Source organism: Fulmarus glacialis, unplaced genomic scaffold (genome assembly GCF_000690835.1).
Source record: "Fulmarus glacialis isolate BGI_N327 unplaced genomic scaffold, ASM69083v1 scaffold11255, whole genome shotgun sequence".
Classification (NCBI taxonomy): domain Eukaryota; kingdom Metazoa; phylum Chordata; class Aves; order Procellariiformes; family Procellariidae; genus Fulmarus; species Fulmarus glacialis.
Genome location: NW_009214947.1, coordinates 29,034 through 55,043, shown reverse-complemented (window position 1 = coordinate 55,043; position 26,010 = coordinate 29,034). Strand labels below are relative to the sequence as shown.

At 38.0% G+C, this 26,010-nt stretch overlaps 1 protein-coding gene across 1 annotated transcript in view; it reads right to left on the bottom strand.

The window, feature by feature from the left end:
• Positions 1 to 73: 73 nt before the first annotated feature.
• The window catches only part of BRWD3 (bromodomain and WD repeat domain containing 3), a 47,280-nt gene continuing 21,343 nt past the window's right edge, over positions 74 to 26,010 (bottom strand). Inside the window, exons 9-36 of the mRNA XM_009578770.1 lie at positions 25,414 to 25,518; positions 23,796 to 23,949; positions 23,142 to 23,276; positions 22,178 to 22,306; positions 21,548 to 21,773; positions 20,664 to 20,834; positions 18,627 to 18,810; positions 18,017 to 18,110; positions 17,229 to 17,378; positions 16,330 to 16,406; positions 15,147 to 15,324; positions 14,422 to 14,538; positions 13,854 to 13,961; positions 12,209 to 12,333; positions 11,895 to 11,977; positions 11,352 to 11,463; positions 10,927 to 10,988; positions 10,681 to 10,836; positions 9,838 to 9,958; positions 8,984 to 9,109; positions 8,813 to 8,894; positions 7,248 to 7,304; positions 6,594 to 6,734; positions 6,179 to 6,331; positions 4,311 to 4,474; positions 3,652 to 3,749; positions 2,968 to 3,126; positions 74 to 1,754 (exon numbers count right to left, since the gene is read on the bottom strand). Of these exons, the coding sequence (XP_009577065.1) occupies positions 967 to 1,754; positions 2,968 to 3,126; positions 3,652 to 3,749; positions 4,311 to 4,474; positions 6,179 to 6,331; positions 6,594 to 6,734; positions 7,248 to 7,304; positions 8,813 to 8,894; positions 8,984 to 9,109; positions 9,838 to 9,958; positions 10,681 to 10,836; positions 10,927 to 10,988; positions 11,352 to 11,463; positions 11,895 to 11,977; positions 12,209 to 12,333; positions 13,854 to 13,961; positions 14,422 to 14,538; positions 15,147 to 15,324; positions 16,330 to 16,406; positions 17,229 to 17,378; positions 18,017 to 18,110; positions 18,627 to 18,810; positions 20,664 to 20,834; positions 21,548 to 21,773; positions 22,178 to 22,306; positions 23,142 to 23,276; positions 23,796 to 23,949; positions 25,414 to 25,518 (4,255 nt within the window). The 3' untranslated portion in view covers positions 74 to 966. The remainder of the gene's footprint in view (positions 1,755 to 2,967; positions 3,127 to 3,651; positions 3,750 to 4,310; positions 4,475 to 6,178; positions 6,332 to 6,593; positions 6,735 to 7,247; positions 7,305 to 8,812; positions 8,895 to 8,983; positions 9,110 to 9,837; positions 9,959 to 10,680; positions 10,837 to 10,926; positions 10,989 to 11,351; positions 11,464 to 11,894; positions 11,978 to 12,208; positions 12,334 to 13,853; positions 13,962 to 14,421; positions 14,539 to 15,146; positions 15,325 to 16,329; positions 16,407 to 17,228; positions 17,379 to 18,016; positions 18,111 to 18,626; positions 18,811 to 20,663; positions 20,835 to 21,547; positions 21,774 to 22,177; positions 22,307 to 23,141; positions 23,277 to 23,795; positions 23,950 to 25,413; positions 25,519 to 26,010) is intronic.

Genomic DNA, 26,010 nt, shown 5'->3' with positions numbered 1-26,010 from the left:
CGAGCAATTCCATCCCTCAATGCTCCTTCTTGCCTCTTCAACACGTACTGAATAATAGCATCTATTTTCTTTTAAGTTTCCAGTAGTTGTAAATAGAGGTAGCTGAGCTACTATTAAAAATCACGTTATGCTTTGAAGAGGAGGAACCTTTCAAATGTTGAAGTTACCCCTTAGCTGCACAATCTCTATTAATACTATAAAAATATGAGAGGACAAAAAGAAAATAGATGCAAGTAACTTTTGCATTTGGCACCTTTTGTCTAGATATTCATACTTCTCAAGTATTCTCTTTTTAATAAAGTTAATGCACACATAGGACACACCACATCAAAGGTTTGCTACATATTTACAAGGCACCAACCCTTTGTCACTTTTTACATGAATAAAGAACCGATAGAAAGCACATCAGGACCCCCGTAACTGTAGTATAGACATACTTCAGTTCAGCACAATTCATGAACGTTTGGCCTGGGAAGATTAAAATAATCCAGATCCTTCTTACAATATAGAAACTGTAAACATTTTATAGCTGCCTTTAGGATTGGTGTATTGTGCAAAAGTTATAATTATTACTGTGTATAAGGATTTATGGCAGAAACCACATAAAAACTCTGTAAGAAGGTGCTATTTCTATAATACAAAAACAAAACAAGGGAGAGAAGTCATAATCGTGACTCAAAATGTCATGTTCATATTGAGAAGCTGGAAGCCTCTTTAATGGGATGAACTAGTAGTGTGTGGGGAAGAATTTCTGTAATTTAAGGCCTAATGAATAAGGCTTGTTTTGACCAATGAAGTGTGGCGATCTGAAGTTTTAAAACAAACGCAAACTGACATAATGGAAAAGCACCACTGTGAAACGTGAGTGGAGTCCCCGCACAACTTGCTTGGTAGATTTTCTGGTAAAATCCCTGCAGTAGAAGGCCATTGAAGTTCTTTTAAAATTGTTCCAAAGTTTTTCATCTGTCAATAATTCCATCCCATGAGATGGCTGACCCTGGCTTTTTCTGTCATTTTCCGCACCCTGCCTGACCTGGAAGTACCAAGGTTCAAAGGATCCTCGGTGTGCACAAAATTGTCATTATCAGAATCGTCATTGTACAAGACAGTTCTCCTGCCCTCGTTCCTTGTTTTGATTCGAGGCGGTCTACTGAATCGCCCTCCAAACACGTTTTCACCAAATTGTCCTCCAAACAGATTTTCAAATTCATCATCTGTAATTCGGGCACGTTTCGCTCTGGTGGCTCCTCGCGAGGCTCCTCTGCCTCCTCGGCCTCTTCTTCCTCCCCTGCCGCCGCCTCTTCCTCTGCCACAGCCTCTTCCGCCTCTACCACCTCTTCCCCCTCTACTCCATCTCCCCCACCTCCCCCATCTACCTCTTCTCCCTGTCCCTCTGCCCTGCCAATTCCGTTTCCCACTGGTGATTTTTCTTTTGATTTTCCTTTTAGGTTTTTTGGATTGCACAACTTTGCTGTAGTCATGGTCTCCATCAATGTAATCCTGATCTGTTCTAGATGTTGATTCAGAGTCTGAATCAGAGCCGCTTCTGCTTTCAGAACTTGAACTGGATCCCGATTCCCCACTTTCTGATGAAGATAAACCAGATTTTTCCTTTGATTCTCTCTTCTTCTTTTCCTCTTCCTCCGCCTCCTCCAGATGCTCATCTTCTTCTGATGCACTTATTAACTTCCTCTTGACTCCCGTCCGAGGTTCTCTGCCATCACCATTTGTAAGTGGTCCATCAGGAGAGTGATCTAAGCAAACATAAAATAACCCTATCGGTTATCATCATCACGCCTGAGCCAAACAGGATACAAAAAGTGGCATTTGCCTCATCTGCCTTTGAGGTGTGCTCTGGGGATGATCCAGCTCTGAGCTACTCACCACAGACGACCTCTACATGCTGTGGAGGCAAATGGGTACTCTAAGGGGAAAATTTATCAGAAAAAGTAAACACAGTTCGTCTTATCTGGAAGCAAGGACTGCAAACTCTCTTGACTAAGAGTTCAGTGAAGATCCAGTCATAAAAGGAGCCCAGAGTGACTAGGTTAGACACAAACGTCTAACATTTAGTCAGATGAACCCTACCCAGGGTGCCAAGGCTGAAAAAACTCTAAAATCCATTTCAAACCTATATACATTAAAATAACACTCTGCAAGCAGTATTTATTCCCCATTAAATGCATGTTCTCAAAACACTCAAGGGAACACTTGTGGCAAGCACAATTTCAAGACGGTAAGTAACCCAAGAAAGCTAACTAGAATTGCTGAACACCTTAACTTAAATATATATTCAGTATCTTGCTGGCTTGGGACCCAAAATACTACATGTTTTCAGAGTTATGAATCTGACAATGAAGATTAAATATCTTCTTTAACACGGGATACAAAAAGCTCACCTGCAACATACAACACTGCTAGAGCACAGTAGTATGGACTTGACAAAGGCTTCAGGGTTTCAGCCAATGCTCATTCAATGCCTACCTCAGTGGAAAGTTTGATTAACATGTCCCAGAGAGAAAACAGCAAAGCTTTTGAACAGAGTGTTTCCACTTCTAATCACAAACACTTAGTCTTGATTATGACAAAAATATTTTAAAATTTGTAACTTGTTTACATCTTCGGTTTCAACTTAATTAATGAAAGGTTTTGGGGTGGGGATTCTTTTGGTTTGGTTTGCCTTTTTGTAACTCCTGAAGGAACTGTAATTCTCAAGATGTTTAAGAGCAATCAAGCTTTTCCACCTGGAGAAATTTAAAGGATTTCACTGAAGTGCATGTGGCATCATGTGCACGCCACACTTCAGACAAGAGACCAAAGAACTGTAAGAAGTAAGGTAAATTCACTTCTTTAGTATGGTTTGGGGATATAGTATAACGCTAGACTTAGGTAAGAAATAAGCATCAGAGAGAAGCAACATCTTCCATTTCTAGTGAAACCAGTCAAAGAACACGTATTATTTCTCACCTTGTTTCACTGGTGTAGATTTACTCCTGATCGGTCTACTTTTCCCTGGATCAATGGTATTTCCACTTCGGTTCTGTGCATTCGAGCCTGAGGAAGATGGCTGGCCTTCCATCTCTTCACCAGTGACTGAACCCAGAGGTTCTTCTGCTGTATCTGAAACTTTAGACAGGACACCACTAACGTGACAGAGTAACTTTTATCCTCTATTTATAGGGTTGTAATGCAAGGCATTTTGGGGAAGTTTTCTACCACCTGAGTTAACAGCCCAAGTCAGGAGGTTAACCTCGCCAAGCTGCCTCTGCAGGCATGAAGAGACAGATTCCTCCGGGGTGTAATCCAAATTAAGCTTAATGTATCTGTAATCGCTGTATGAGAAAAGCCTGTACACGGGAAGTCCAGGCTCTTGTCACTAGATTAATTCTTACCAAGGACAGACCCAGGTTCCCTATTCTCTGACCCTTACCAATAACTTACCAACAGCTGGAGGGCCAACTTCAGCTAACACAATCTACAGACAACGTATTTACATGACCTTGCTACTTGCTCTTTCAACAGGTGGGGTTTGCATGTGTCTCATGAATAGAAGATTTAAACTGAACATTAAATATCCTTCAGCTTTTTCATCATTCTGCACATACAAGTTGCAGCAAGAGAAAGGATGCATTTTAGAAAATTTCTCCTCACCATGAGATGAAACTGAAGAACTAGTCCTAGTCAAAGGCAGTGAGGTATTCTGGTTGGGTTTAGGTTGAATCTTCATTTGCTTCTGTTTCCCTTTTGGGCTGAAGACACAAAATATCCCAAAGAGATAAAACTATTAGTACCAAAAGACTCAAACACAAAACCAATTTGCCCTGCAAAGTGTCTTGTTTTTTTGCAGCAAATGCATAACACAAATGATCTCTTCCCAGTGCTTGCACAGGTGTAGTAATGCTAAAAATAGTGACAATATCATTCTGTTTGATAAAGATATATGAGTTTGCAAGAACAAGATTTATCTCACCTTTTAAAACAACCACTCAGTTTACTTAGATAATGTATCATACAGAAGTCAGGAAAGTATTACGCAATGCTTTTTTCGACAGTTACTAAACAAAGGCAAAAAGAAACTTGCTCTTCCGTTTTCTCCAGAGGGAATACTTCTAATTATATAGTCTTTCACATACCAGAATTATGCACAAACTACAAACTGAGCATGGAATTTGAGCTCATGATTTTATCACCCAAAAGAGCAACTGCATCAGGAAATGAGCAATACTGTTACTGACTGCTTATTCACGAAAGCATGTCTACCACTGTCATCTCAACTGACACTGACAGCAAGCTCACTACCATTACATTACCTAGACGCTCTGCTAGTTGATGGCGAACTGCTACTGCTTCTTAGCCGTTTTCGGTACCGTGGCCTTTTCCTCTTCTGACATTGCATTGCTGACTTGTACTCAGAGATTATATTTTTCATATGATTTTCAAATAAGGCAGATAGTCGAAGTGTCATGCTGTAAATCTGGAGTGAGAAAGCATTAGAAGTTATTAGAAGCTGAATAACTAGAAGATCAGCCAAAAAAAAAAAAAAAAAAATCAGAAAGATGCCCAGACTTTGTAGCACAAAAGAAAAATTCATGGTGACATTCGACTATGAGATTCTTTACAGATAATTTCCCTTCATGGTACATGCGTATTCTCGCAACAGAAAGTGTGTTCATAAAAGGATTTACTTACAGCAGAAAATATTTAGAGAGTTAAAAGAAAATGGATATCTAGATTACTGAAACATAGCCTCCTTTTTTAATCTCCATAAAGCATGGAAGCACACCGTAAGATAACTTGAAGCACCAAGAGAAAAACAATTGAACTTTGCTGCCCCCTCACCTTTGTCTTTTGCTTTAACTCCCTAGTGATGAGTCCTTACACCACCCCTACAGAGCTGCACACAGAAGCCAACTAAAATGTCCTCATTCCTAATTTCTGCCAGATGTCAAAATCCTTAAACCATTTTCCTATCCTCTTTCTAGGCCTTGCCTCTGTGTAGCCTCATCCACAAATTCACTCATGGCTATTTCTCCATATTTTGGACTGTATTTACTTCTGTTCAAGATTTTACCTTGGATGTGTTTGAGTTATGACAAACTAATAGTTCAAACTCAGCATAAATAAAACAAAGTTCTTGATTTCTTCCTCATACCCATACCCTTCTGCTGCACCCAGTCTGCTGAAAATTGTGTAAACACCATCAAGGTGATGTTATCAGCATCTTACACTCAGACTTCTTCCCATTTCTTGCAGGCTGTCTGAATAGAAAATCTCTTTGATACAGAGTTTTCTTTACATTCATATAACTTAATTTTTGCCCAGACCCTTATATTTTAGCATTGCCTCTTTCTTTAGCTCTGGTATGTAGTACCCTGCCCTTCTTGCCTCCATTCAGGATGCTGTTGCAAAGATGGTAAAATGGGCTAGAAAACCTCAGGATGTTGGCACACATTTGGCAGCAGACGAACCTGCAGTGGCAGAAAGCCCAGCTGAGTGCCCCAGCCCTCCAGCAAGGATCATCCCATTGAGGCACTTCACAGTATTTAAGCAAATGGATATTGATGGGCCACTCTATTAAAGTAATTTGGGAGTTGACTCACACGCTGTTCAGTTATTAATACACAGGGAAGTTCCCAGGGAGCGTGCAGCAGTAAATAACTCACCAATTTTACTCTGATATCAAGCACACACAAAACACCCTCAAATCACCTGTCTTCTTACAACCCTCTACAGACTTCCTTTCTAACAAAGCGAGCAAAAGTTACTGATCTTTATCTTCAGAGCTTACCCGCAGCCCACCTTTCAGCATTATTCAACACCAAGAGTTCAATCTACCTTCAGCGACGGCAACTTTGTGCTTTCTCTCATGCTCACTAACACTCTGCTGGAGTTCCCCTCTCCCACAGCATCATCCTACTTCAAGCTTACTCTCACCGTCCTGCTTACACAAAACACAGTAGTTGTTATTCCACTGATGAGCTAAGACTATTACTCCTCAAGTGAGAGTAAGGTAGCACAACCTCCTGCTTCCTCTTATCCGTTTACATGTGCACTGAAAGCTCTTTGCAGCACCCTCTGCTCCTTCTCCTGCTTGACAGCGCCTAGCATAATAAAATCCTGTGTCACACCATGTTAGGCCAGGGTCTTTGTAAAGAAGGGATTAAAATTTATTACTTACTCGAGACTTTTTATTAGGAGTGTAAGCTTTAGAGTTGCAGAATATTAAACGAATATCTTTGTAGAATTCCAAGGGACTAGTGTAGTTTCCTGCTTCCAAGGTTTCTTTCACAGTGCTGAAGTCCATAGGAGTGTCTACAATATCTCGATAATCCTGTAAGAATACACAAGAAAATAGTAAAGGCTGACAAATCCTACAGCAGTAAAAACACCTAAGTGTTCATCCACAACAGTGGCTCTCAAGTAATTATTTCTACTTGAGAGTTACTGCAGACAATTCTCTGAAAACATCAGTGCACAGAACATGGTGTGTTCCAGCTCAGAAAGGGAGAGGTTAGAAACATGCCCAGCATGGATGTTTTGCCAAAGGATGAACAATAGGCTTTTTTAATTTTGAATATGGAAGTTATACTTACAGGATAGGAGAAGAGATCAACTGGCTGTCTAAAAGGCTCTGAGTCCTCTCTTTCATAAATCAGGTTTAATAACTGCTTGCATTGCTCTTTCCAAGCATCAGGACTTGCTTTCATGGGCTGTCTTTTTATTCGTCGTCTTACCTGCAGGGAAACAGATGTATTTCACCATTTTTCAGAATATTCAGATTTGTCACTTTAAGTTCCTGTTAATTTACTGGTGTTATGATTCAAAGCAGATTTCCACAATTAAAAACAGAATTGCAGTAAGATTAAAGCATAGCTGATGGCACAACAATATGCAGTATGCAAACTGCAAAAATATGCCTTTTCTGGTAATATATAAACACTGAAACCCATGAGAGGTATGCAATATTTCAGATCCAGGATTTCTGTTTTTGTCAGCTTTCATCCAATTTTGATTGAAACTTGAATCTTTCAAATCAAATTAAAAAAAAAAGATTCTTCAGCATTTAAGTAAATTTTCCTGCACAATAACTTCCTTAGTCTGCCAACACTTACATACACATGCAACTGAATTCATAGTCCTACAGACTATTGGCTATGACAAACTTAAACCATTCCAGACCTAAACGAGTGTTTCAGTACCTGGTCTATCTCCCTTCACAAGTAGGCCAAGCAGAAATGTTTACTCACCCGTCTTTTTCCAGAGGAAGTTCCTGGAGCGTCTGAATCTACATCTACTTCTGCCACCTAAAGGCACAGGTAATGATTACACTCATGCGTGCTTGTATGCACCCTCAGCAATGGAAAAAGGGTTTAAAACCAAACAGCCAACAACAAACACCACAATTTTAAACCACTCAAATGCAATGAATGGTTCAAGCAAAACAGAAACTAGCTTCAAACTAGAACTTACATAACTTCGAAAAAAAATTGAATGGCTTATTTTCAGTCCTTAAGACTCAGCAAAGTCCTAGTCCTGCAGAGCTGTGTTCCCCTGCCTGAATGTTCATACCCTGAGCATGAACTGAGTTTATTCAGGTTTCATGTAGTGCCTCACTTACATCAAGTGTATGTAACGTTCTTTTCAGAATCTGGATTTAGAAATTACAACAAAAACTCCTTTGTACATAGCTTTCTACCAGTAATTAAAAATAAGTAATTTTGAGACGACAGGAAAGTTCCTACAAAGAATCTGAAAGTAATTTCTTTCTTATTTTAAAACATATTATAAACCAAAACATATTATAAACCAGCTCTTTGAAAGGCTGGAGAGAAAGGAAGGTGATATAGTATCAATTTTGGACACTTTTGATCACTGCTTGACACGGAACAGATGAGATTCACAACTGGCACAAGAAGGTTGAGTTGGGAAAGGAGGGTCTGCTATTTAAGTCATGGAAATCCCTCATTTTCTTCAAAATACTCTTTTAATAGTCTGTGAAAATAGATGCTGTTATTATATCTTCAGTTTTATAAAAGTAATTACATTATTACATTGCAGCATAGACTTTAAGTTTCAATACAAATCCAAGACAATAGCACCAGCCATAAGCATATAGGTGTTCAAGCAGCATCGGGTTTAACTTAAATATTTCAAAATTGCAACAATGGAGCACGTCTTGGGGAAGGGGGGAGGGAAGAAACCTCCTAACTAAATCTTATACGAGCTTATGTATTAGAAAGCAACACTGAAAAAGTAAAACAGAACCAAGTGAATTAGTTTACAACAGGTCACTTCTTTGCAACAGAAACTACAGCACATTTCAAAATGTTTACAAACTGCATTTAAGGGAAGAAGGTGTAAGGAGAAAGAAAAAGTTAAAGGAAGTGATATCTAACCTAGTTTCTACCTGTCATTTCACTCCACGATACAACTGATGGGAAATGACACAGAATTACATAAGAAAACCAGCTCTGCTGCCTCGCTGACAATAGGAGAGTTTTTTTAGGCTGAATAATAGCTCCAGTTCATGTTCTCCTTACTAACTAATGCTTCCTTACACAACAAAACATCATGTACTGAGAGAAGATTAAAGATAGGCAGTTCCAAGAATCATTTTTACTTACTTAATCATTTTTACTTACTTAAGGGAGCCCCAGGTGAGCAACGCAAATGGCCTAAATAGGCTCATCTCAAAAACTCAGTGCAACTACCCATAAAATACAAACTCAACAAAAATCTTTACTCAAACTTCTTCCAGGTGCTGAATTTAAAAAAGGCAAGAAGTTCTGATGACCAGACTTAACGGTCTTACCTCCTCTTCTTCATCAGTACTGCTTAGGTCTTCTGCTTTCACTTTGTTATATATTTCTAATATATCAGTACAACTCTGATCCCTGCAGGACAATAACAAAAGCCAAAAATACATAATCAAATATCTCAGAAACTCAAGATATCAGGTCTATAAAGTAAAAAACATGCCTACCCAATGAAGCGAAGTAAGACATCTGTTACAATTTTGGCTGCTTTGACTATAGGGCTGTCTGGCTCATTGAAAGTCCTGGCATTATGTTCAATGTATCGTACCTCCCACATCAGTGCAGAGATTCTCCTAAAAAGAAAAAAAAAAAAGGAAAGGGATGGAGAGGAAGGTGTACATTATTTTCCTTCTGAGTTCAGTAGGATTCCTCAGTAAAAAAAGGAATCAGGTAATCCGGGTCCAAGGGAAACAGGTTGCCAGAGACCAAGGTAAGTGGTTTCTGTTCACATACTGCTGACTGCCCCAATGTGCCAGGCTGTGACAGCTTTGTGGAAAAAAGATGTCCCTCTTCAAATCAGCAATGAATGGAATGAAAAGAGGAAACAAACCTACTGAAGGGGACTGCTGACTGCTCCCACTTAGAGAAAGCCTTAGAGCTAAAGTGGTCCTCAGAGGGAAAAAAAAAGCAGGACTGGAAAACCCGAGATTTCTAGTTTACAGCACTATGTAGCCCACTTCTGGCAACTGCAATACAAGCAAAGCATCTGGTTCAAAGCAGAGATACAGATGAGGCAAATATGCTCTGCCTACAATGCATCCAGAGAGTAAGGGTCGGTATATTAAACAAAAAAGACACTCCAGATCCAGATATACCAGATTTTGCCTTAACAGTGTGGCCAAAAGAAATTACTATTCAGCAAGACTCACTTTGCCCAAGCCAAATAGAATCTGATCGTATGCTGCTGGCTCATCAAAGAAATATATTGCTGAAGTGGCATTACACAGCATTCAGCTAAACATATTGCCTTCGATGGGGCTATAGTAAATGTAGATTACAAACAAATAAAAATTAAACTGACCTATAAAACCTGTTTTCAAGTCTCCTCCTGATCGTGGTGAGGTCAGTTGGATAAGCAACAACAGTGCAATACATGGGATAGGCACTAAGGTCCACCGGAACAGCAAAGGGATTAGAAATGTCTGAAAGACAAAAGATCAAAATAATTTAGATGCCTCAGAAGATACCAGAAGGGAAGTTTTAAGATAACTAGATTCCTTATAATGGTTTCTGGGTTTTCTTTCTAAGAATTCAGCAAAAGCAATACAGATCTACAGCTGGATATGTCATTACCCAAAGGGTAGGATTCTTCCTCTTGTACCATCTGTTAACTACTCTTGAAAAAGCATTTTTTGTTTAAGTATCGCATCTGACATTTGCATGCTAGCAGCCAACTGTATTGCTAAAGAGCAACATGGCATATGCACTTACAACAGGAATACTACAACAAGCAACATAAACTAAAAGTACAGACATGTCCTGTACATAAATGTAGGATAGAATTTAAATCACAGCATGCTATTAAACCGCTACAAACTAGTTACAAGGTATTTGTTGGTGAGGATGTTTGGTGAGGACTTGGATGTTTTTTGAGGGGTTTAATTCAATGTTTTGCTCATTCATATTTAGATATGACTCACTGAGAATCCCCATTAAGTTGAAAGGAAGCAGGTCAAGCCCCAGAAAAAAGGGAGTATAACTGAAAAGGACACCATATGAAATTTAAAAGGCTCTTTTCAATGATTTAGTTGAGCACATTTCAAATACTCCACACCAACTCCCAACACTCCATGCTATCTACTCTTCAGTCATGTGCCACCACGCTGATATTCTTAATCCTTCCACCTTTTCCCTCCAACCATACCAAGGGAAAGAAGTTGCTCAATCCCCCGGATTACTCGTTCACATTCTTCATCTCTGGAATGGGCCCCCCACTCTCCTTCCTGGGGTTTGTAGAGAAGAGCTGTCAGCTCATCCGGAGTCACAGGAACTCCAGCACCAACCTCCTCCGGATAAGCAGCTAAATATGAAGAATTCAACAACAGTAAGTACTAGAAGTGGCAAAAAACTATTTACTTTGCACACGGACACAAATTCAACACACACTTACTTCCTTCTGGAATTGGTTCCATGTCCCATGGACTCATCCTCTCTCTTTCATTGTTGTCCCAGCTATTAAAAAAAACCACATTCAAATGCATAAGTTAAAGCTGAATATAACGACACACCTTTTCTCTAACAGACTTAAAACAAAAAGGTCGTGCCTATTAGAAACAAGACATGTCTCTAGCTACATTCGAACTCCTTATTTTTCTCTTGTATCTCCTATATATCCACTGCACTGCTGTTTACACTAAAAGTGTTATTTCAGGAATAAGTTAATAATTAAACAAACAAAACCAAAGTGGCTGATTATGTATTTAAATGGGAAAAAGGATGTAGTTCTTGAGGTATACATTTAAGTTGCATGTAGACGTCTAGGAGACCCAGAGCACGTAAACCTGTGTGATACATTACAGCTATGTAAATACGTACTGAACACAGTAGCACTGGAAGGAACTGTCAGGATATTCTGCCTGGAAAGGCTGCTGACTCTCCACAGTTCCAAACCACCAAGCGTCATCTATTATACTGCGAAATCTATCCCCTATAAGGAAAAAGATTGCATTCAGCAAAAGAACAACGTAAATAATTGTTAAATACTTCTTTTTAGAGAATCAACTTCACCTTTCATAAATGCACTGCTTTGATTCTTACATTTTGCACTTACAGGAATCAAGTCCTTCCCCTAAAGGGACGACTTTCACATCTCTGGTTAATTAGTCACAGCTGCCTCCATGCCTCAAATTACAATATAACAGGACACATTCTTCCTATCACAGGCCTTGTAACAGTTTCTCTCATCTCTCTCTTTTTTTCTGCTACAGGAATTGTAGCAAACATCAAATAAAGTTTCCAGTGATGGCTATAATATCATGTGTGGTATAGTCCTTTACATCATGTAACACAGACACTGTATCCTATTAAACAGCTGCAGAAATGTTGTGAAACATACGGAAGTGGAAAAAAAGTAGTCACCTATTTGCCAGTTCCTTTCTTTGGCTTCATTATAAAACTGATGCAGCACAAGGAAGTCAATAACATCTGGCATATCATGGTACCTTCATGAAATAAACATAAAAAATTGCTTCTATTACCACAAACGTAGTTGCACATGTACAATACAGACAGTCTCCAAACACAACATTTCATGCATTTTGTTTTCAAGTTTGGTGTAATAACGAATTAATGCCATCACCATGCCTTGCAAGAGAAAAAAGATAGGAGGGGGGGAAGCTCCTAAACTGCAAGAAAATCTCTTGAAGAATGTTATCAGCATTTCAGTTACTTACTTTATAGAAAACGATTCTCCTGTCATTTTGCCTGTGATTGGATCTAGGAATGCAAGCTTCAAGCAGCAGAGCGTAGGAGGCCCAACTTCATATTTAATTCCTACAGTCTTCACAAATTCTTGTTCCTATTTATCAATAAGCATGGAACAGTATTATTTTAACTTGCTAACAACAACAACAACATCCATGTTAAAGTACCAAACGTATTAATTCCGCTCTACAGCCCAGGTAATTTCACCCATAAGAGTTTTCTTTTCCAAATACTAAAAATTAAATCACAGTCACCTTAAAAACAAAAAAGATATAAGATGCTCATTCGCTTGGTAGATTTGTGAACAGGATATCCACAAATTATTTAACTTTTGTAATAAGGTTCTAAAGAACATATGACTCTGGTTTTAACCACACGGACGGCACCAAAGGTTATATCTGACTAAAGCCAGGGCCTCTCACCCTTGGGTAGCAACATACAGGGGAAATAAAAGGAAACTCTTCCTCTTAAAGCGGAAATTCAACAATAGCCTTTACGTTCACGTCCTGTCAAACATCAGCCAGTGGCAAGATCTCTATTCTAAATGGAACACTATTTCCTTTGCCTTACAAACTGGTGATGCCTTTGAAGATTACAGCTGGAATCACTGAATATCTAGGACTAGTAACTGGATATTTTTCCAGTAAAGCAATTATTTTCATTAATAGAATCACTGGCATACACATATATCAATATTAGCACATACATGTGCTCATCCCTCAATATGAAATCTGAGTAAAGTAGAAAAAAATATGACAACACTGTGGATTAAATATTAAGAGACACTGGTTCAAAGCAAAAGGATAAGAAAAATCCACAAGAACTATGTAAACCTGGTATCCACCCAAGCAATCCATAATACTTTTATTTTGTAAAAATATGTTGTAAGATATTGTCTTTCTCTGCCAAGAATTTAAGAACATACACGATTGTATGTTTAGCTAGATCCGCTGTTTAACAGAGCTTGTGCATACACTTAGTCTTTACACCATAATGTCTTACTTCTTACCATAGCATTTGAAACAATAACTAGAACCTAGATGTTCAGGTCATTATAGAGTGTCAGTAGAACTATAAACAGCTTTTGAGTGGCGAGTTCTGCATGAATTAGTGTTAAGAAAAAAAAACAAAACAGAGTCGTAAAATAATTTGGGTTGAAAGTCACCCCTGAGAATCATTAAGTCCAAAATCCTGCTTACAGAAGGGCTAACGTCTAAGTTAGATCAAGCCACTCAGACCTTGCCCTGTTGAGCTTTGAGAAGTCGTCAAGGATGGAGATTCCATGCTCTCTCTGAGCAACCTGTTCCAATGCTTAACTACTCTCACTCTGACTTTTTTATTTATTTAATATTCTACATTTTTTAATTCATCAGGCAAGAATACCACACTAGATAAACTCTCACATTCTTCAATAACCTTCTGGCTTCCTATTATCAGGAACTGAACAGATGTAAAGGCTTTGTGTTAATGAAAACACTAATTTTAAGATTTTCAATTTTAATTTTGATATTAACATTTTAAAATAATGCTTTCTTCATATTTTTCATGCTGGTTTTTAACGACAATTTAACATTACAGAGACATTCAGCTCTTCGAAGTATATGTTTAACTTACCCTGAGTTCCATTTTGTTCCATGGTTGCTTTTGCATGTTAATACTGTAAATTTTTGCTTTCCTTACTGCCCGCACATAAGCTTCATGGCCTTGCCTAAAGTATATGATCTTAAAATAAAATTTAAGAAAAAAAGTTTATTTTATTTTACTGATAGTTCTATTCCTGTTTATTCTAAAATTTCTACAAACATGTCAGGCATCATCCCTTCCAGAACATACTGCACACTTCTTTATTTCATTATAAAGCACTCTTCTCCTTAAAAATATTTATATCAGCCCCCAAAGTAGCACCTGCTCTGTGCTTTCAAACTTGGGATCGTTAAGAAGTGCGCAGGTCTGTCTGAAGACGCACAATCAATTCTTCCTGCTACTCATAAGTTACATGTGCACAAAAAGAGACATAGGACAGCTATTTGTAAACAACTGATTGCATGAGGAAAAAAACAAAGTCATTAAAACTCAGCCTATCTTGAGCACGATTCACTGAAAATATTGCTATACATAATAGTCCTGACCAAAACAAGCGCATCGGCCTAGGTGGGAATTTCAGAATTGCTACACTCATTACCTCATCTCCCATTTGTGGGACAAAAGGCGAGCGGCGGGGTATAGTATCCAAGATCCACTGCGGGGCAAGCCATTCTTCACTGGGTTCACCTTCCATCGAAAGCAGTCCACTTGGTTTCTTAAATATATTACATTAAATTTAGAATGCAAGCTGTAATTACTATGGCAGAACATATGAAAAACTGATCATACAGCACTTACTGAAGATAACTAGATATAAGGGCAAAGCAAATGCTGGAATGCCCACTTTCCAAAAACCTCAACTAAATAGTAGGGAATAAGACATGTTTATTACAAATATATTAGAAGATTAAAATGTTCATAAATGAAGAGATTACATTTCTTTCCTCAGAAATATTCTAAATGCCGTCTTTATAAAATGCTAGGAAAAAGAAATCTGACAATGTAGATACAATAGAGATGCATTATAATTTTACAACAAAACCACCTTGGAGTAAATCTAACTGCAGTGAAGAGCACAAATCTAGGAGAAAACATCCCACCTGTAATGGAGAACTACCTGCATGAAAATGGAAGTACATCTATGTCGTCATAGCACCAAAACAAAACAAAAAAAAATTACTCTGGTATTACAATTATTGTGCTATCTATAGGATCCTTCTTACTGTGTACTTGTTTGTGAAAAATTTTACTTTGAAAACAACCACTCCAAAAAAATGTATATTCATAACGTGAAAAAGAACCTCAAAAATTAAAAATGCTGACCTTTTTTCTAGGCTGTTTAAGTTTCCTTCGTTTTGGCTCCAGTCCTTTTGTTCCCTTCATATTTTCATCTTCAGAACTACTACAGATTTTCCGAGCTGCCTGCCTGGTTTGTCTCTTTGGAGGCTGGAGATTAATTCCAGCATCTGCTGTCCAGTCAGAATATTCACTTGATGAATCACTGTAGATAATAAAAAGTTGTAAGAAAGAAAACAGCACTTCAGTTTTCACACAATCGAGTGAAAGGTCCAAACATTCAACCTGTTCCGGTTATGTGGAACAGATGTCAGGATTAGCACAAACTTTCATTCTCATGTGAATTTAAAGAAAACCTAAGTGCTATTTAGCTTGTGTATTTCAGCAAATTATTTTATCAATTGCAAACTCACAGTAAAACTACAGTTATGGCTGATACCTATTTTCATACTAATTATCTCACTGATTCATAGACTGACTTCATAAGAACTGACTGCACAAAATGCATGAAAAATTTAGAAAACTAGAGCACTCTTCTAAAAATACAGTTCTGACTTCTTTAATATCCAAATAACACACATACAGTATTTATATTAGCTCAGGGCCCTCCCAGCCATAAAAGCATAACATTAGAAATAAGAAAAGAGACTGCAGAAATGGTACACAAATACATACTGACAACAGAAAAATTAGGAAATACTGAAGTATGAACAGAAGATATGTATGCACTTCATCAACATTTCTATTGCATATGACTAACTGGCATTGACTTTTTCAAGCAGTTCTTAATTAAAAGACAACATTTGCTTACAAATGGTCTTTCAAAATTGTTCTTGACCTTGCAAAAAAAAAAAAAAAAAGCCCACAAAAAATACAGTATAAAATGCTTCAAGAAAAATTGGGGGGAAAAAAAAAAAAGGTGAGTCTTCAAAATTAAGAATTTTTCACACTGGTTTTCTGTTAAATACTGTTATAAAAACTTCTACAATTACTTAGTCACTCAAATACATAAAAGTATTTGTCTGTTCACAGATGCCACAAATTTTGTTGGTTACTGTTTTAAACCTAAGTGTACCAAACACTTTGATTCGGTCTGCCACAAGGTGTAACAAATCTGCATTGACTTGTAGCCATAGTATCACAATATCAACTGTCTTACTTAAATTATATAATCAACTAACATTAACAATTAAGAGAGCAGTAAAGCTACCTGGAACTGCTTTCACTTTGCCATGCTGCCACAGGATCATCCATAGATGCATCACTTGTGCCAACAGTCTCATCTTCCTGTATTAAAAACAAAAGGTTTCACTTTTGGGCCAAGATTAAAATGTATCATTTTTGTTTGCAAGCAAGTTATATGACTTGTCTCACCTGAGGAAAGCTTTGTATTTAAGGACTGGTTTTAGCTTAAAGTAAGTCCACAATTTCTTTCTGTATCTTAATTAACGTTATACTATATGCTTATATAATTTCTATAGAAAGAGATGTGAATTTTAATGCTATTAGAACCATAGAATGAGTTCTTATTTAAGTGTTTGATTAATAAATTTTGGTGTCAAGTGACCAGCTTTATAGCTATTCTGTATGTTCAATGCATTTACAAAGTGACAGTGTTCAGTCTCTTTTTACTTTGCATGCTTCCTTAATGAGAACAGGTTATATTTAATCTGGTATATTTTAAGTTCTTCCCTTGCCAATATCAATGATTAATGCCAATACTCAATCTCTTTCAACAGGAGTCTATGGATGTAGATGAAATCAAAGTACTGAATGTGACCTAGAACATACGTGCAGTATGAAATCCCAAAATAGCAAGTGGTTTAACACTACCCAGTTAAATTCACTTGAAAATGTTTCAGATTTCCAAAAATACACAACCTGTTTTAAGCTAGTTTTGAATACTCTACTGGCATTGAGGTGAATGATCCTTCCCTCTCCAAGATCAACTCACTACACTAACACCACAAATCCAAACGACTCAATGTGTTTCTTCCTAGGTGGAGAAATTCAGAGCCTTAGTGGTAACAGTGCTCTCAGCACATCTGTGGTCAAACCACGCTATTTGTGAACGGGGAACTATTGAAAGAATCACTTGATGTATCAGACCTCCGAGGAGCTGTCTGATTCTTCCCGTGCACGTGCATTTTGACTCGCTCCTTGCTGACTGTGTTCTATCATGGAGCGTGTTTGGTAGGCATGCTGGCGTTTGCGTTGGTTTCTTCTCAAAGACCTTCCACTCCCTGGTTGGTAATCGTTCTTTTATCACAGGACAGGAGGGACAAAAAGAAAAAGATTAGAGATTTAATAATGAATTACAGAGTTAAAAAATGCCTCACTGAAGTGACTGTACATTGTATCACATTTACAAACGACAACGAGGAAATCTAGAATTAGAAAAGATATTTTTTACACACTTGTGGTTCATTTCAGTGCACATGCAGGTGGTTTTTTTGGTTCAATATCAATTCCACTTTTAAAACTAGCAGTCCTTAGAAAGGAAGTTATGGAGAAACAGAATTTTTTCTAAAAAATACCTGCAGTCTCTGGATAAGATAAAAGCTAGCCACTTAAAAAAGTGTGTCACCTCTAATATTCCTCCTAGTTTCCACTAGTCAAAGCTGAACATCCACTGCGGCTCTGCTCTTTTCCTTTCCCAGCATCTCCCCACTACTGAAGCCTCAAAGATAGAGATTTACCACTGCTATTTGCATATTACAATATACAGACAGACAAATTACAGTTAAAAAGGAAGAGAGAGAGTGCCAGAGAAACAATTAGTACTACTGATCTTCTAAATAATTTAATAAAATTGGTTCTGGGATTTTTCGTTTCTTTTTGCTTGGTGCTCAGAACTGCTTCACACACAGGATCTCTCTTCTACTGAATTAACTCACCCGTTGTAAGGTGTGGGATGGCTTTCTCTTCTTTTCAACAGTGTATAAATTAATTTCAATTTCACCTTTGGCAGCTCGACATTCTTCCTGGACCCTAATTATACACAGGAAACATCCATTTTATTCAATAAATCATCAGATAACTTGACAATTTCATTAATATACACATTAAAATACTTCTGGTTCCCTTGCCACAAGAAATCTGTGCACAAGTCCTCCTAGCAGCATCCACACATGCTTCACTCCTGGAATCACAAGTTAAGGAAGCAAACTTGTTAGTTGAGCATGCATTATTATTTTCAAGAAAACTGAAATTTATTAAAAATATTTTTGTGGTTTTTTAAATAAAGCTTCGGGAAAAATGTGGTACGTGAACAACTGAAGAAAGATTCAATTGTGAAGAGAAGGAATTACTATTCTCAACTCTTCAGCAGAGGCTACCACTCTAATCCTAATATCCGGATTTCAAAACAAACGAACCAACCAACCCACCCCTAAAAGCCAACACATTTCTGAAAAATCATTTTTTAAAACTCACAACAGGTCTATGGAAGAATCATTAAACATTATACAACTTAATCTTTTTTTCCTGTCTCACTTAGCATCTTACTTGCTGATGCCTGGAGGAAGCTCATTCACCACTACTCTCCTGCTCCATGCCATGAGATCTCTCTCCGTTGCCATTTGACTTCGGGGAGCGTTGTGATGCATTTGCCGGACCCCTTCAATCTGACCACTTCTCCGGAGACCAACGTTTGGTGGAGACGTAACATCCAAACCTGGACTTCGAAGAGCTAAGGAAGAAAAAGATTCTACTTCACTTCTACAAACCATCAATAAAATCTAGAATTTAAAGCTTAAGGACTGCACAGACATTCTTTTTTGGCAATAAACAACACTTATTCTATGTCAAGTGGCTTTGTCTTTTGCTTCAGATGAGCATTTTTGCATGTTGGCCTTGGACTACTGGAGATGTGTATGCTACTGTAACATCACTGTGGCTTGCTATATCTTAGAGCTATCTAAGCAAAGAAATGCAAGCAAAGAATATAATCTATGAGAAAAGTTTTAAAGGCACTTAAGTGACCTTCAAATCAAAGTCTTGTCAACTGTTTAAACACTCTGAAATCATGATTCTTAAATTCTATGGTACAAGAAGAGATGAGGTTGACATCTAAAATAATAGATTGCTGCAAGGTTTAAGGTTTCTGTTGTACCTCCCTTTGTTCTCTATTGGTAATGCTTATCTACTGTGCCACAGGCACTGCTCCTTCTCTGGGCTTTTCATCAGGTGGAACAACAACGCAGTACTACACACTCAGGAGAAAAGAGAGACTGAATCTTCAGGTAGCAAAGTGAGACAAAAAGGCTGATAATAGCAGAATCACTGCTAGCATTGCCTTAATTTATCTCATCATTTGGGAATGCATCAACATGTGCTTAAATATGGTTAACCGTATGAATAAATTGCATTCACGGTTGTGCAAACCTATGTAAAAATATTTGGCTATTAAAACATCAAGTACTGTATATATACTCTAATTAACTCACACAAATGAGCAGTTCATGTAGCAAAGCCACTGATCAATGCAAATTCTGTAAGGTCACAGTACTTTAATTTCTATACCACTCATATTTGGAAATTCCCTTTCACACAAATACAGGGATATACATGTAAAATGGAGAACTGGGATTGCACAACACATCAACCTATCGTAAGAAGCAGAAAAGACTTCTTGTGAGTTGAAGCTGTCTTCTAGGCCACCTTCTTGACAATACCAATTTAGATCAACGCAAAACTGTATTTTCAGCATTTTTTACTACATTTTTTCTATTCTTTCTTGAATTTAAAGACAAGCAACTCCAAATCTAGTAATCCTAATGAGTTTTGCCAGGAAATCTAATTCAAACATGTGTAATCAGTCATTTAACCTAGAACTAATTTATTAGTGGACGTAAATTTTTTAAAAGCTCAGGATGACTTGCAGCACAAGTCCGCAGCATCTGCTCTCTTACATCAACGGCAGTCAGCTGCCTCGCAGTCAGCTGTTCACATCTGATTGAGTTTGTTTTAAATTTTTAATCACTTTGTGTATTAAAAATAAAATCACAGTAGCAAAACACTTACCAGGAGAATAATTTCAAGCTTTCTAAGGAAACGCTAAGACAGAGCAGACATGTTTATTTTATAAACACTGATGTGAGCATTTGTGCTGCAACAGGAAGCCATTAGTCTGTCACAACACTGTATTCCATTGACAGTCTCTAATTATATGCTGTTATCTTGACATTATGCAGTTACAAAGTATCATCTCTCCAGTGACTAACATCAAGACAATACAGTGAACTTTATGTTTATTTTTTAGGAGAGGTTTATAACAGGAATAATTACAGTCTAATAGTTCTAGGTAATCAGATACAGCCCAGTTAGACCATCGTGTGCCCTCAGCTGCACCTTAAACTTTTAATTCCTCTGCTAGCATCAGTAGAATGTCCAACTGCTCCACAGAGGTTAACAATGTGTATAAGAATAAGAGAGAAAAGCATCCTCAAAGACATAGCCTCAGAATTTACATTAACACATTTTGATTAGTACCTTACTGTGCTTTAGGAAAAGAAATGACGGAGGTAACGAATGGACACTTACCTCCATTAACAGAGTGGGACCTATTGAGTGGAGGGTTTGGAAGAGTTTCCCCTTCATTAATTAGTCTCAGATCTTGCTCCCTCTGCAGCTCTCTGATCATTCCGTCAAGGATACTCTCATCCTGGTCATTAGTTTGCTGCCCGATGACTTGTTCAACTACTTCACCATCACCTTGACAAGAACAAAGCCACAACTGCTTATAAAATGATTAATTTCTGTTTTACTGAACATCATAGAAACAATCAAGTTTAAAATTGTGCACTATTATTTGTCTGCTCTGCAAGACATCTGATCACCAGCTGGCCTTCTAGTCTCATGTAATAAATGGAGGCAAAGTTTAAAAGAGAAGTTACAATAAAAATCTAAAATTACAGACCACACATAAAATATAAACACAAGCCCTTAGAAACAGCAGAAAGAAATTATGCTTCAGTAGGTAATAATGGAAGATCTCTTCTGGAGATCAGCACTTTGCTGATCATAGCTACAGAGCTCGCAATTCATAGCTACAAGAAAAAAAAAAGTTTAAAAAACTCTAAAAGCTATTTTTTCCATGTCTGTCTTACCTTCCTGCTTCCTTACTCACATACACAGTTACACCAAGGTTAATGGGACAATTCTTTAAGCATGCTGCCATATACCTGGTAGAAGTCCACAGATTTTGGAATACTGCAGTCTCCTTGTCTTGCCTCCAGTCAAGTTGATTCCATACACTTCCTTTATGCCATAAAGCCACCCCATCTCCTCTTCTACCTCTATACTGAATTTAAACCACTAGTTTCAGAAGACAACTGTAACAAACCAAGCCTTACAGTACCATCCCACTGAGCTGGTGCTCAGTACTGTGCAATACATGTATTATGCATGAGTTTTAGACAGCATACCATTAGCTACATATCCCAGCTGAGGAATAAGTTGTTCATCCTTGCAATTTTCCCTCCCTGGTACCAGCCGCTGGAATCTCGTGGGATGAGGATTTCCATCAACATCCACCAAGAATGGAGGCGGCATAAGATGTGGAGCCTGTTGAGTCTGTTCATCCAACACATAGTTATTTGCATCACGGATCAGTGGTCGGTAATCCGTATGGAAGAACATCTGATCTGGAATCTGCAAGAAAAGCAATTTAGTAAATAAATCAATGACCATTTGCAGCTGTCTTGCTGCTTTGGAATGGCTCCCATACCCATAAACCACAACTCCTACACTTAGGATCAGCAGAAATGTTATGACAGAGAACAGATTCCTACCACAAATGTGTTTTATTACCAAGGCCTGATGCAAAAATGCAATAGTAAAATATGCCAACAGAGGTGAATAGATAGAAGTTAATGCTTTGTTCCCCCCTCTAGAGATTCTCTTGTCTAAATCTTTTTGATTTAGATAAACAGCAACTGTTTCATGATCTAATTACTATTTTGTCTGGGGCAGGTGAGGGAATAAACTGTAACACAAATACTTCTAAGACAAAATCAGGTCAAGACACAGAAGAGTTTAAAATTCATTCAACCCACCTTTTCATAATATTTATTGCATCCAAAACCAAATAGTAGCAGATGTCCATGAGAGTCTGTGCAGGCAAAATGCTGTCCATCTGGTGAGAACTTGCAATCAAAAACAGCTCCATGGCCTTGGCCCTCAATCTGTATACAAGCACAGAGCATTCCTTTCACAATCATGCATTCTCTAGAAGAGCATTTTTACAAAAATTTCACCTGTGCTCCAACAGTATTTAATCCTAATTCTGTGTAATTTCTCATCTCGCTCAAGACTGATTTACACTTACATTTTTTTCCACTTAATTATTAGCGCTAAACTGAGCAATGCAGCAAAACCTTGCATTTTCTCTTTGTCCTGAAATTTCTGCACAACTTTTAACGTACGTTCTGAAACAACTACCTAGAAGTCTACATTTTACGTTAATGGAAGACATAGGGCAAGCCTGCACCAAAGACCTCAGACATGTATTGTCTCCGTACAAGCAGGTTTCACAGCCCCACGTGCCAGGAGGCTTGCTCAGGTCCTGAAGCAGCGCAGCTGCATTTGCTCAGCACTGGAACGCAACCAACAAACCTGGCACTGGGCGCATTAAGATAGATGCGGCACAGAGCCAACCATACCATTTCCCAGACCACAGCATTGTGCTACAACACACAGGCTTACTGGTTTTCATTGCTCTACCTTCGGAGTCATTGTAATCTTTTGCATGGTATAACCATACCCATACACATGAATAATATTCAGATGTAAAAGATCCCATCAAAGACTTGCTGCTGCACTTACAATATGCAAAAACATACTTTGGTATTGCTTACTGAAGAGTACAGGGTTGGGGGTTTTTTTTAATATGCAGAAGTTTTCCCCTAATCCTGTTGTAACATTGGTCACAATAGGCATATAACGAAATCTGCTTTTGCCTCAAGACCCGTTTTACACAAATGTGAAAAAAACCCCTCACCCTTCTCTGATCATTCTTACCATGTTAAAGTAATTGCGAATTTTTGTTCCTTTGTCTATATCCCAAACAAAAATATTTCCATCATGACCCGCCGAAAGTACAATCCTTTGGTCAAATGGATGGGCCTCCAGAACAAAAACTTCATCATCGTGACCCTGCAATGGGTGAAAAAGAAAGTAATGATTCTCTATGTAATATCTCCAAACGTGCTAGTATTTAGTGTGAGGACATCCCAGTTCAGGTAGTCATCCATGACAGCTCAATTTATTGGATCTTAGACTAGAACTGTGTCTGTGCTTTTGTCAACATTTCTGTCAGAGGCTTGGCATTATCACTGCCCACTTTGTAAGTACCTTGGACTGTAGCTCAGCATAGCTGAGATGGAGAGGGACGGGAGGAAGGAGAAATCAGCAGCGAGGACAGCTGCAACCCTCTAATCTGGACACAAATGGTGGCCTCCAAAGGGCTCCCTTGCCAGCCAGCAATCACCAGGGTCTAGCAGCATTTTGGTCACCAGCTCTCTTCCCCATGATACATACCCCTCCCAATAAGCATAAGGCATACTTCAGGACAAAACACTCCCCGTCAGGGGGAATGATGATGCAGTTTAGCCTCAAATCGATTTCAGAGTTGAACTATAACCATTTGGGATTAGCCACTTGAATTTTACTCACAGATAAACTATGAAGAAGCTGCCCTGTGGACGAGTTCCACACTTTGAGAAGGAAGTTGTTGACTGCAGTGATGACAGTGGCATCGTATCTATCCCAAGCCACCATAGTAACCTTCAGTTTAGTCACCTTGTCCTCCCCAGATGCTACATTATTTCTAAAGAAATTAATAATTTAAAGAAGAAATAAATCAATAACTACATATGGAAACATTTAACAGCGCTAATTCAGCACGAAATTAGGGAGAGCGTGGCTGCCACCACTGTGGCTACTGGCTAATGCAGGAGAATGAAGGACGGCTTCTGCACTGGTAAAAAACATACAGGAAATATTCAGTACCACTAAGATTTAGAGAGTTTTATTTCCTTAAAAATGACAAGTTTCTCTTCTGTGCTTAAGCCATCATCCTCGCCTACCCCAATTCTTTATTCAAGCTATTCAGTTCTATTAATTATTTTCCTACAAGGCATTTTTCTTATCAGTGATCAATATGAGTAAACTCTATAATGAGCAAAAACTAGCTAAGTAAATCCAAATCATACTTTGACAGCTAACTTATTAAAAATGTAACCATATGAAATATAAAGAATTCTGCAAAGCAAAATGCCTAATGAATTTCTCCATCTCCGCTTTTTGTTACTGCGCATATTCAATTACAAGGCCACTTACAGAAGTCACTTGAGGATCTCAAAAAGAAAAACTCGAAACCCTAATTGAACCGGAGAACCAAATCACCATATGAAAATTTAACAAAAAAATACAATGTTAAGAAACGTTCTGGATATATACATTACAAAATTTTTGCCAGGTAACTCAGGCCTTGGAATGAAGTAAGAAATTCAAAAATGTGTTTACAAACAAATGTTGTTAGGAAAAAGAATCCATGTCACATCTCTCCTTAACTGTTTGCTTACTGTCATTTGTCCTCAGGTGGGTAAAATAAGCTGTAATGGGCAGCACTTTCTTTTTTTACTAAAATTATTTACTAAATTTATTTACTAGAATAGTAACTGGAATCATAGAAGAAACTGTCAATTACCTATAACAGTGGCTGTGTGATGCTAAAAACTGTTGAACAGGTTCATATTTACATTCGTATCATACATTGCTTATTTTTCTCTATTTTAGTTTTATTATTCTTTCGAATTTTAACTGCATTCCACAGCACAAAAACCAAAATAGCACAGCATATAACATAAAATAAACACTAACGACCTGAGGAAACTGATTACAGCAGTTGCTACTATCTGAGAGGTGACAGAAACTAACACTTGTTTTGGACATTTTTTAAAAAACATGCAGGTCAGCACACGATCAATGAGGTTCTACTAAAAACCTCTTTCTGTGAGATGAACTCTATTTGACATTCTTGCTTTGTATATAAAATACTAAATATTCCCCAACCACTAGAGTAAGGAACTACCAATCTATTAATACTGTCTTTTGGGGGCTAATTAACCATGTAACTTAACAGATAGAGCCACGGCATTTTCAATACGCAAAAAACATGCACTGAAATTAACTCAAAATGGAAGTAAATAAATAGTTTTCAGTATGATGGAAGATTTTATTTTGTGTGCAAATGTTGCTATAAAGTATGTTCTGTTTCGGTTTGTTTTACCCTGTCATTTTAGTAGCCATATCCAGGACTACACTCTTCCATTCTTGCTGCTGATAGTGCCATATTCTTGCTGTTCCATCTCTGCTTCCACTGACAAATCTTAAGCTATGAAAGAAAAAAAAGTCATGAAATTCTGCATAAGCGTAAGTCACTGCTGCTTTTGGTCTAATACCCACACGCCCATCTTAGGATCTTATTTTCTCGCGATTCAGTAGCTTCGCTATGGAGTTTTCCATCCTCAGCAACAGTGTGGGTATGCTAAATCCTGTGGCAAGAATATCTAGGAGCTTGGCAGAGGACTGTCATTCACCTTAGGCAAGGTTGCTACAAGCACTTACTTTTATGTTATTCTGCGACAAACATGCGCACGCGCACACGTACACAAGTATATATATATATATACACACACACTTGGAAGTGTATACTTGCGTATATATACTTGTCTTACTCTACATATGCCCACACACAGGCGTGTTTAACAACTCATAAAATATCCATGAACTACTGCCACAGGAAACAGGCAGCTACAAAATGCTGGCAAGCCAAGAGCACACCCATTCACACCAGCACAGAAGCTAGAATGGATTTAATCTTTTT